Source organism: Pelmatolapia mariae, linkage group LG18 (genome assembly GCF_036321145.2).
Source record: "Pelmatolapia mariae isolate MD_Pm_ZW linkage group LG18, Pm_UMD_F_2, whole genome shotgun sequence".
Taxonomy (NCBI): Eukaryota; Metazoa; Chordata; class Actinopteri; order Cichliformes; family Cichlidae; genus Pelmatolapia; species Pelmatolapia mariae.
Window position 1 is genome coordinate 823,939 of NC_086243.1, and position 11,814 is coordinate 835,752.

General features: G+C 46.4%; 1 protein-coding gene across 5 annotated transcripts; it reads left to right on the forward strand.

The window, feature by feature from the left end:
• Window positions 1-1,371: 1,371 nt before the first annotated feature.
• On the forward strand, window positions 1,372-10,570 carry LOC134617659 (major facilitator superfamily domain-containing protein 12-like). Of its 5 annotated transcripts, XM_063462988.1 has the most exons (12): window positions 1,539-1,586; window positions 1,857-2,266; window positions 2,844-2,963; window positions 4,832-5,042; window positions 5,397-5,520; window positions 6,634-6,828; window positions 7,015-7,107; window positions 7,205-7,297; window positions 7,591-7,761; window positions 7,840-7,934; window positions 8,888-9,018; window positions 9,155-10,570. In XM_063462988.1, the coding sequence occupies exons 2-12, from the start codon at window positions 2,119-2,121 to the stop codon at window positions 9,196-9,198; spliced, it is 1,425 nt and encodes a 474-aa protein (XP_063319058.1). In that variant the 5' UTR covers window positions 1,539-1,586; window positions 1,857-2,118; the 3' UTR covers window positions 9,199-10,570. The 5 variants fall into 5 exon arrangements, 4 of the variants coding, with proteins under 4 accessions (XP_063319060.1, XP_063319058.1, XP_063319057.1 ...); XM_063462990.1 differs by lacking the exon at window positions 1,857-2,266 and having other exon boundaries at window positions 1,372-1,586; XR_010091564.1 differs by lacking the exon at window positions 1,539-1,586 and having other exon boundaries at window positions 1,593-2,266; window positions 8,820-9,018.
• Window positions 10,571-11,814: the final 1,244 nt, after the last annotated feature.

The following is an 11,814-nucleotide window of genomic DNA, read 5'->3' on the forward strand; positions in this document are numbered from 1 at the left end:
GAGTCCAGTCCTCTTACATTCAGCCTCTCCTGGGAAATGTTGAGGTGTTCCCAAGCCAGCCAAGACTAGACCCAGAACACGACTGCCTCTGTCGTGTTCTGGGTCTGTTCTACAGACTCTCTGCTGGGGGGCCGCTACATTTGCAGAGTTTAAGACAAACGGCAGGACAGTGTTCATCAGCTCGTCCCTCAGGTTTATGTGATGCTCTCATCAGCTCCATGTACACAAGGAGAAGTCAAAATAGTTTTAATAAGGAAGTAAAAAAATAAGTGCAGTCACTACGGTAACAGCACAATAGATTTCTTTGTATTCATAAACACAAATACAGTACAGGCTGCCTGTGCTTTGACAGTCCTGACATGAGAATGTATGATTGAACTGTAAAAATGATTGGTCAACCATTCATTTACATTTTTAGCAGTTACTGAAGTGGCATTAGACTCAGTTTAGACTGAGGCAGGCATGGAAGCTGTGAAAGTGGTGTGAACAGGGTCCAGTGGGCTGATAATGTGTGTAAAGTCCATCCTGGTTACCTGTTACCATACTTACATTTCCTGACAAAGCAAAAAGTTCAAGTTGAGCTGTGTGGCTGTTTCTAGTAATAAACCACAGTATTTAACAAGTACCTGAAGATGGTGCTAGAGTAAAGTACCAGCTTACTGTAATCCATCCTGAGGTGTTCCCTGGTGTCCTTCATTAATGGCTGAAACTGTTCTAATGAAGTAAACAGAGGAAACTCTACCATTCGTTCATCTAATTTAAGCTCATGTTTAACATATGCAAATGTTACAGGCCAGGTGAGAGGGCACAGCTGTGGCCCACTCGGTGGGTTAGTCGTTGTTGTTGAATTTACACTTCGGGGATTTCTGGAGTCGGCTTCAGCGGGGCAGTTAATGTCAGGCTCAGAGAAGGAAGAGGAAGTGTGGCTGACATTGATACTAACAGCTGATGTATCCCCGCAGCTCTGACGGATGAACTTTAGTAACTTCCCTAATTAATGTGTGTTTGCACCAGGACACTGAGGCACTCAGAAATCCTTAGTTGCAGTCTGTAGGGGATTTCTGCGACAGCAAAGACGGAGGTAGCATTTCCAGGACTCTTAAAAAAGTTTGATAAAATAAGAAGTTATTTTTGCAGCTGCTCAAAGTAACTGTCCAGATAAATGTCCGGAGTTTGGGCTCGGATGGATAAAAGTAGTATCGTTATACAGCTTGACTTTGTCCGCGTCGCATTCATGGAAAAACTGCTCACACTTGCTGGATGGTTGTTTCCTAGATGACTCGGCTGTGGTCGTGCTGTTAGACGAGCTTTACTTTCGTGTGCGTTTAAAATAATCATTCATTTTGATTGAAGCTAACGCTGTTAAATATATCATCGTCCTGTCTCTGTGCTCTTTAATCAAACGCTAACATCATCACGAGGTCTGAAGTGTGCCGTCACGTGAACAAGGTAACTCTGCGGGCTCCAGCTATTGGCTGAAAGGAGCATGACGGCTTCCCCATTGGGCAGTTTCTACTACGTCATCTTCGCCGGTCTGCGTTCTTGTTTACATCTGATTTTGCAGGTTTGTAGCCGGTTAGCTGAAGGTAAGCGGAGGAGCTGCGCTTCTGTATTTAGTAAAGACTCGCAGTTCCAACATGTAACAGCTAAATTTACCTGTTACGTGTTGGAACTGTGAGTCCCCTCGTTACATTCATTACAGTCTCCGGTTTTTTTCTTCATCTTTGTACCGTGACATGTCCTCGGATGACTTTTCATTCGCTGGCTGTTGTAATGTGATGTAAGTGGAGCTGCGCGGCGGTGAAAATCCCCTTCGCCCACTGATGTGGTTCTGTTTCGGTTTTCCTTCCTCTCAGACGCTCCTCCTGGCTTGGCCGCATCGCTACATGTCACCTGATTTCAAGAGGAAACTGGCACCTGAATTAAAGGGACTAACTAGCTGGTTAAGTTGCGACACATGCCCTTACTAAACCGGATGGTAAAACCGTATAAAGAAGATCAGTCGTAAAAAGGGGAACCGAGAACGGGGCTGTCGACACTGAGCCTCCTTCCCCCAGACGTGGAAAAAGCTAGCCGAAGCTTCCGTGTAAACTGGGCTTTGGGCTTCCTCCAGCCGTGATGTCGGACACGGACGGTTCTCTTCCTCTGCTGAAGAGGCTCAGCTATGCGGTGGGGCACTTTCTCAATGACCTGTGTGCCTCCATGTGGTTCACATATCTGCTCGTTTTCTACCATTCGGTGCTGGGATTCCAAAACACGAGTGCAGGTTAGTCCGTGTCCGTGTGTCGTCCTCAGAGCAGCCGATACTAGCTGCACCAAAGGTCGCAGGTCATGTTTGGGTGTGTCCCTTCTTTAGCCTGCACATCACTGAGAGGTGCGGTGTTACACCGCCAGGCTTTCATTTTTCTCTGACGATCTTCACAGCAGTGCTGTGGGAGTCATTATGTCACCCAGTGTAACATGTGCTGCTTAACATCTTTAAAGTTTCACTTCTGAAGTCTTCGTGACGCCATCACTAGATGAAGTTCACACTCTGACTTCACCACCACGACTATGTTTCATGTCTTTGTCCACACACGCTGGAGGTCTTTTCCTGAGCCCAGCTGAGCGTGATGTCTTTGTCTCTACACATCAGTCCTCATTTAAATGGTCTGTGAGGAATAATCTGAGCATTCGCAGTTGTTCTTACAGTTCAGTGAGGACGTAGAGTGAGTTTCAGCGTACAGTACTGCAGCAACACCTAAATGCAGAGAGATATAAGTGACTGTGTCCTTGCTGTTGTTGTCTGTTCTCAGTGATTGTTGCAGTGTGTCACAGAACTGTGAATGTCTCCTTTGGTGCAGGTGTGCTTTTGCTGGTCGGGCAGATAGCTGATGGTATCTGTACGCCTCTTATTGGCTACGAGTCCGACCGAAGCCCCGGCTGTAGAAACTACGGCAAGAGGAAGACGTGGCATTTAGTTGGTAAGTACACAAAGTGATAAGTTAAAGGAAAAAGCAGAGCCCTTTGTCTGTCTCAAATATAAATACATCTATATATCCGGATGGATACGTCTCAGTCAGATAAACAGTGTTCAGCAGAGGTTAAGTTTCAGCTGCTTTGGTGTTAATGACATTAAATCCATGTGCAACACTGAGACAACCCCTGAACACGAATGCTGCTGCAGACATTTTCTTCTCCTCCTAAAAGCCTGACTGGCATTCACCATGAAACACCACAGTGGGCAGGTCCACTGCAGCACAACACACACATTGACCCCCAGCTCTGGTAGCAACCAGCGACGCCTGTCAAACACCACTGTTTATCCTATAAATGAACACATTAGATCATTCTCAGTTCTTTTTCCTCATGTGACTGTTGCTAACCTATGAGCATGAATAATAACTGAGATATTTATAAATAATGTGATGGAGCTGTGTGTAGGAATAGGAACTATACGGTCACCGCTGTCATCGTGACCAGAGGGCAGGTTTGAGTCGTCATTGTGCACATAAATGTCAGAATCAGTGTGTAATTCTTTCAGAGGGCGCGCTGCAGTCATGTGCCCTGAGAGTCATTAACTTACGTTTGAGTGATGTGTTAATTTTTAATTTTTTTATTTTGGGTGTCGTTTTGTTTTAGGGCCTTGTGGACCTAAGACACCAGTCAGTCCTCTGGTCATAGTTACTAACACGTGCTATGGGTAACATACTGTGAGATGCTGTCTGTGTAGGCAGCATATGCACAGAGTTTGTGTATTTTTATGGCAGTGATAGCCATACTGGGAAATAGTGATGTTTTTGAAGATAAGCTGAATCTTTATCCGTCAGAGTTTTTACTGAGTGGAAATAAAAGCTGATTGTTTCTGAGCCCAAAACAAATCAGCTTAGCATGTAGGGAAAAGGGTTGTGAGCAGATCGCATTTACTGCGAAATCTGAAAGCTCTGCTTTTTAGGGTTGGTGTGTAAACTCTCGTGACTAAATGTCAGACAGAGATCGACATTCCCACCGTTCCCATTTCAAGTGCATAATCCCAGCTGTGGTGGCTGCTGGAGACCAAACATCAAAAACATTCAGTTTAGACAAAGTTTGCTTTAAACGCTTCAATCCCACCACAACACACGGAAAGGAAAATATTCAAACTGCTGGATATGACATCCCTGGAAAATTAAATCATCTTCATTCAAGTTGGATATTGTTTAGTTTGATGATAACAGCCGTTAAGTTGTTTATTACTCCCAGGATTTTCAGTACATCAACTCGGTTCAGTTAAATGTGAGTGGTTGGTGAGACTTAAAATGCACTTATAAAAATTTAGGGCTAAAGTAAAACATGTGCGCGGATATTGCCCTGTCTCATGACTTTAATTTTACCGTGCTACTTTCCAGGAAAGTCTGCCATATGAACTAAAAGGTCAAGGTAAGTTTGCACTGATTAACCACAGTCAGTCTGCTGTGCATATATACATGTATATATACATGTGTGTGTGTATATATATGTATATATGCACATACCATTCATACGGTTCAGTGGTGCTGAACCGTATGAATGGTATGTAAGTTTCCCCAGAGTTCTCGTTGGGCGACCACGTCATCTGGTTGCCAAGCTGTTGTGCAACATCTGCTGAAATAGTCCTGATGCATGTAGAAGGCAGATGAGGTGAAACCAAACCCCTGTTAGCCACTGAGGTCAGCTGTGAAGAGCTCTGTGTTCTCATTATGTTCCTCTATGACTGTGGTCATCTGGTACTAGTTAATGGGAGGGGGGTAAATTAAAAACCAATAATACATGCATCTGTTTAAAAAAAATAGTGTTGTGTCATCTCTTTGCTTCTGTATGTGTTTAAATCCAGGTACACTGAGCGTAGTGCTTTCCTTTGCCTTCATCTTTAACCAGTGTGTGGGCTGCAGCTCCCTCACCCCTCAGTGGGCCAGTTTAATCTACTTCGTCCCATTCATCATCATCTTTCAGTTCGGCTGGGCCGCCACGCAGATCTCTCACCTGTCCCTCATTCCAGAGCTGGTCACTTGTGAGCATGCTAAAGTAGAGCTCACCGCGTACAGGTATGGTTAATACACGCATGCTTTACATGACGAGAATAAAAAGATAGATGCACATCCCAAAGGTTGATGCTGTTCATCTGGATGTTTTCAGTGGCAGAAACTGAAAACGTGCAGGTGACTTCTTCAGATCCAGGAACTGACCTCACAGCCCAGTGTTCATTCAGTCATGTCCTGTTTATAAGGTTGAAACCTGCAGTCAGCTGAGACTGAGGAAGTCAGCTGATGATGATGAAATGTTTCTCCCACTGAAAACGTCCAGATGAACAGAATCACCCTTTTCATGTTTCCTTACCTGGATGGTTGAACGTGTATCAAGGTGTGAATGTACACTCTGTCCTTTGTGTGTGGGAGCAGGTATGCGTTCACAGTGATCGCCAACATCACCGTGTATGGAGTGGCTTACCTGCTGTTTCACGTCCAGGCTGGAGAGGATGAAGACCCTAATTCACTAGGACCAGCAGATATCACCATCTTCAGGGTGAGCAGGCTGACGCGTGGGCATAGCTGCGAGCACAGCGCGGTGTGACTTTAGACTTCAGACAAACCTAGCTGAGGTTCTGTAGCATGACTCTGGCTGCTGCTGATGTAGCAGCATCAGAGTGGGACTGAAAGCTGTTGGAGTTAAAGCCTCTGGCTCTGTCAGCATACTCTGTAAGACTCTGTGAATGTAGATTTGTTCTGTGGGAAAAAACCCAAACTGTAAATGTCTCTTACTACACTTGTTTTTGCAGAAAGGTGCAAGCTTCTATTAGTTTTTATTCAAGCAGAAAATAACGACCCAGGATCTCCATTCTTGTTCAAAATACCCCAAAATGTGTTTGTTGTTAATGTTATGTTTGTGCTTAGTGCCAACACTCCCCTGCTGTGCTCCCACCTGCAGTTTTCTGTGTACACGACAGTGGTGAAGTTTCTCCTGGGTTTGTGGCAGCTTTAAACACAAACACTGCTGTATGAGCTACACAGCACATCCTCCTGCTGTACAGGGACAAACATGCTTTAGTAGAACACTCTGTGCAGGGCTGTGACGCAAAGATTTGCTCCCTCAGGTTTGATTCATTATTCACTTGGCTTTCTCTGAATGCTGCCTCCTCGATGCAGTCACAAGATTAAGAAGCTTTGAGTTGATTATCCAGGTTTACCTCTGTTATAGAACAAAGCCTTCTTGAACCTAATTACCTGCATTTGTACACAGGAACAGGCAGTAACAGTGTGACAGCAAAGTTGTGTACTTTTCTTTTTTGTATTGTATTTATATGGTGACGACTGTACAGACGACATAAAGCCATCAATGATACTTTTGCACTCAGCATATAAAGATGGTGGCCTCGGCTGCGTCTGGATGATATTTACTCTGTAGATCAGCTTTTTAAAGAGGGGAGACAAAGCTAGCCGGCTGCAGCAGAAGCTGTTGGGCTGACAGGTGGGACAGAAATAAACAGCTCCTGGTTTCCACAGTCGATATAAACTGTCCCTAAAATGTGATCCCGGGGTTTGATAACTCCGCCCACTGTGTCCTCTGGTTATCTCAGGGCAGCAGGAGCTTGTTTGTAGCAGCGGATGATGAGGTGTGCCACGCTGTGTGTAATTACAGAATCTGTCACTAATTGTTTTGGGGATCGGTGTCGTCTTCTCCGTCGTTTTCCACGTGGGAACAAAAGAGAACAATGGAACAAGCGAGGAGTCGGTGGAGGCAGAGGGGGAGCGGAGGCCACTGCTGCCGCGCTCCAACACCTTCTCGTCTCTCCTGCAGTGGAAATGCTGGCTGCGACAGCCTTCTTTCTACCAGGTATGGAGCTTTGAATAACTTAAACCACTGTGAACAAACGCACTGACGCGACCTCCACCTGAACCTCTTCAGAATGAGACAGGAACCGCTTCAAAGGCTGGGCGGGCGTCAGCACCCGTTCAGCTTGCGATGTAGGATTTTGATATCGTAGATGCATCAACAGACCTGCTCGCTGCGTCTCTGCAGGTGGCCGTACTCTACATGTCCACCAGGCTGATCGTCAACCTGTCTCAGACGTACATCTCCATGTATCTCATCAACACTCTGGGGCTGCCAAAGGTGACGGGGAAATCTTCCAGTTCACCCATAACACGTTGGGTTGTCGTCACGCACTCGCGCTCATTTTCTTCTTCTGCTTGTTTTTTCCTTCCAACAGAAGTTCATAGCTACCATCCCATTGGTGATGTACGTGAGCGGCTTCCTGTCCTCCTTCATCATGAAGCCTGTCAGCAAACTCATTGGGAAATGTGTAAGTAAACCAGGTCAGGTTTCCTTACTCGCTGAGACGAGTCTGAAAGCAGCACGAGTGGCTCTGAGGGACTGACTCTGTCCTTTCTGTACTTTTATAAAACAAATGTTTTTATTATAATAGGTCATATTTGTTCTTTTCAGTCACACTGACACTGTTGCATGCCAGAAATGGGGAAGGTGGAGCCTGTGCTGTTTTTACAGTAACAGGATGTGATTGCTTCTGTATCTGCACTCATCAAAAAGGCAGAAGTGGGTCACTGTCATGTGTCTTCTGTCCTCTGATTGGTCCAGCTTACATACTTCGTTGGCCTGCTGCTGATCATGGCGTTCTCGTATTGGGTGCTGCTGGACGTCACCATGGGTCAGCAGGTGTACGGGGCGGCCGTGCTGCTGGGGGCCGGGTCCGCCACCATCCTGGTCATATCGCTCGCCATGACCGCGGAGCTCATCGCAGATCAGACGGTAAGACGTGTGTGAAAGGCCGAGACGGAGGACGAAGGGATCCTGTTGTTTGAGCCAATGTTTTCATCTTGTTTGCAGCAAAGCGGAGCGTTCGTGTACGGAGCCATGAGCTTCACTGACAAGGTGGCCAATGGACTGGCAGTGATGATCATTCAGGCCCTGCATCCCTGCCAGTTAGTCCACACACACACACACACACACACACACACACACACACACACACACACACACACACACACACACACACACACACACACACACACACACACATGTCTGGTTTGCTATCCTCGTGGGGACATCCCATTGACATAATGCTTTCCCTAGCCCCTTACCCTAACCCTAACCATTAAAAATGAATGCCTAACCCTTACCCTAAACCTAACCATAACCTAATTGTAACCCTGACAGTAAAACCGCATTTTGAGTGTGAAAATTGCTTTCAACCCCGAGGGGACCTGGATTTTGGTCCCCACGGTGCAGAAAGTCCCCACCAGGATAGTAAAAGTCAGATTTTGGTCCCCACCAGGATAGTACGAACCCGTACACACACACACACACACACACACACACACACACACACACACACACACACACACACACACACACACACACACACACACACACACACACACACACACAGATTATAAATTTGTTAGACTCTGGCAGAGTGTGTGTGTCCTCCATCCTGATACCGGAGTGTGAACACTGCACCACTGTGGCCTCTCTGTCTCGGTGACAGTCTGCTGAGAATCATTAGTTTTATGGGTTTTTAATTTTGCTTTAATTAACAATAAAAACCTTAATGTCAGTAAACTAAAACTATTCAGCAGATGTGATCAGTGTCAGTTTGGTTGACTTTGTCCAAGCAACAAGTTTTGACTTGGTTACTTACCTGTTCTGATGAACGGCGTCAGATAAAAACAAACAGTAAACATTTCAAACCTGTTTCCTGTATTTAAAACAGTCAAAACTGCAGTTTGTTAAACAGTTACATGACTGTGCTGTTAGGACACACACGTGTGTTCACCTTGTCATCTGTCTGTGTGTATTCCTGACAGTAAACCCTTCTGTGTGTGTGTGTGTGTGTGTGTGTGTGTGTGTGTGTGTGTGTGTGTGTGTGTGTCAGCACTGTGGTGTGCTGTCCTGCCTGTGTGTGGTTCTACCATTACGTCATGGTCATTGTAACGGGAGGTGTTTCCATCGTCGCAGCTTTGGCCCTTTGCTCCATCCTCATCTGGCCAATCAAGATCAGAGGGCGTAAGTCTCTCACACACACACACACACACACACACACACACACACACACACACACACACACACACACACACACACGCACACACACACACAGCGTGTTGCCTGTGCGTCTTCACCTTTTCACTGTGTGTGTTTGCAGGTGCTTTGCCAATCATCTCCAGTGAAGCAAATGGAATCAACTGACCGGGCTCCTCCCACACATCATCTCACCACGGGGAACTTCCTGTTTCAGGGAAACGGCAGTTTCCTGTGGGATTTCCTGCCTCGCTGCTGAAACCAAGAAGCCTTTCTGTTTTTAAACTGAGATTTGCATCCTTTTATAACCTTGTTTTGTCTTCATTTTCCAACAAAACTCGATCTAAAATCCAGGCTGATGTCGGACTACAGGCCAGCAAACACCTGCACACCTCCACCTGCACTGATTTAAAGAATTGAATCACACAATAAGCTATTTTGTAATGAATTTGTTCTGATGATATATTTTGAACTTTCCTCATGATCAAAGCATCGAGACAGTAAACCGGACCGTCTGCTAGTCGTTGGGTTTGCAGTCTGTTAGCTGCTTTGTGGGCTCACACTGTTAGATTAGTGTAACAGTGCTGGAGGCCACAAAGCCGGCACATGTCACAGGGCATCGTCTCCAAGCTGCTGCAGCCTGAGCACAGTGGCTGCAGCCTGATTTCCTTTCACCTCTGCCCCCCTCATCATTCTCACTGTGCACATGCTGCTCTGCAGCACTTATTTCCTTTTACTACACAGGGTCAGCCTGAAATTCCCTAAATGTGAATGAAGCCACTACACAGAGTTTGGAAAATGATGAGAAAACAGTTGTGCTCCTTAAATAGACATCAAACATGTTGTTTCACACGTGCACTGTGCAGGAGAGCAGGGCTGGCTGCATGTCGCATTAATGTCCTGGATGACAAAGGGAACAGAGTCCCTGCTCGGAGGAGGACGAAGGGAACCAGAGGAGGAGGATGTGAACATGAATGATGTTCAGTGTCCTCAGCAGTAAAATCTTCCCCAGGTTTCACTAAGAGTCATTCCACTATCTCTCCCCCCTCCCTCCCCCTCTCATAAACTGATAAGCCACTACAATTGGACACACGAAGGCCGTCTGTACAGCGTGCAGGCTGATGGTGAGGAGGATGATGCACAGACGACACTAATACAAGCGTTTACCTCGAAGACGTTTGACTGGACTCGCTCAGTGACGCCTCAGTCAGAGGAAGTCCCTGCTGAGCTTCACTGGCTTATTTCTATTTGTGCTGTCCTGGATTTTGTCCCTCATGAAATGACTGTTATGTAAACTGGAATCAAATGGAAGGTGAATCACACGTTTGTAATTAATGAGCAGAGCTGTGTCTGATATTTAAACGCTTCAAAGGGATCAAAAGCTCTAATCTGTGTATTTGATGTGTACATAAAGGGAACATGGTGTTGGACCAGAGCTGTGTTGTAATGATCAGCCTTCATGTCCAGCAGGAGAACTTTGTTTACTTTGTCTCTTCTACCTGTGTGATAACTCCCTTATTAAACGGGATTCATTTCTCTACTACGTTCTTCTTCTTAGCTTTGAACAGTTGCTACAGACTTCTGTCCCCGAACAAAAGCTGGCAGATTATAATATTCATACTGTACAGTATGAAACAGCTGCTTCTAATTAGAGCCAGTTTTATCGTCGCAGCAGCAAAGCTGTGACCCATCGACTGTAACAGAGCTTACTGTGTAACTCAGGGGTGTCCAGCTCCAGGCCTGGAGGGCCGGTGTCCTGCAGGTTTTAGATCTGACCCTGGGTCAGCACACCTGAATCACATAGTTCATTCCCAGGCCTCTGGAGAACTTCAGGACATGTTGAGGTCATTTAGCCATTTAAATCAGCTGTGATCAAGGACACATCTAAAACCTGCAGGACTCCAGCCCTCCAGCCTGGAGCTGGACACCTCTGGTGTAACTACTGATATTGTCACCCACTCCCACTCCGTCTGATTTAAACTTCATCATCACTCAAGATGCAACCGGAAACCTGCACCTCCCAACACATGCAACCACACGCAGCCCGCAACGCCTGAAAGGCGTGGAAGGTTATACGGGTCATAGATTTACCACAGTGGGGGACTGGAGCCAACTCCCCACCAGCCGTGATCATAGCTTTGAGTCTCTCTTCCCGTGTCCCAGCACCAAACACACTTATTCACATCACCAACATGGTGCAGCGTGGACCATCTATGAGTGGCACGCACGTCCTTCCCTACATCCATGCACCCGGTTTCTGCTCTGACTGGTAGCTCCGTATGCTCCATCCCTCCTCCGCACATGTGCAGCCTGAACTGTTGCTGTTGTTCTTGTTCCACCTTCACACACACGTATCCTGTTTCTGCTGACCTTCCTTTGTCGTTCTGTCCCTCCACCTCTGCAGGTCCTTAGTCTCACCTAATAGTTCACAGAAACTCCTACCCAAGCTGTCCAGAAATGAGCCCACCTCCACCTTAAAACCTTTGACTGTAGACCTCAGCACCGTCTCACTGTGCCTAACACCTTCACAAGCTTCTGTCACTGCAGAGCACAGCTCCTCTCGTAGCTCCAATCCTGTGTTTTCTCTGTAGACGGTGCAGTTACTGTACTTCTCCATCAACACTCAAACGGCTCTGGTGTGCTTTCTCTGTGTTTCTCTCCAGTGTCACCACAGATGCTGACCGCCCTCCATCAGCGACAGAGACATGTAGCCGCTCCTGCTGAGCTCTTTATAGATGAGATCTGTATGACAGAGGTGCTGTCTTTAAACATGGGAACGAAATC

What these genes read in the sequence shown, in the direction of transcription:
- LOC134617659 (XM_063462988.1), top strand. Translation starts at nt 2,119, where the DNA reads ATGTCGGACACGGACGGTTCTCTTCCTCTGCTGAAGAGGCTCAGCTAT. An exon ending in ACACTCTGGGGCTGCCAAAG is followed by an intron (nt 7,108 to 7,204) that starts GTGACGGGGAAA and finishes TCCTTCCAACAG; the next exon opens with AAGTTCATAGCTACCATCCC. An exon ending in GCAAACTCATTGGGAAATGT is followed by an intron (nt 7,298 to 7,590) that starts GTAAGTAAACCA and finishes TGATTGGTCCAG; the next exon opens with CTTACATACTTCGTTGGCCT.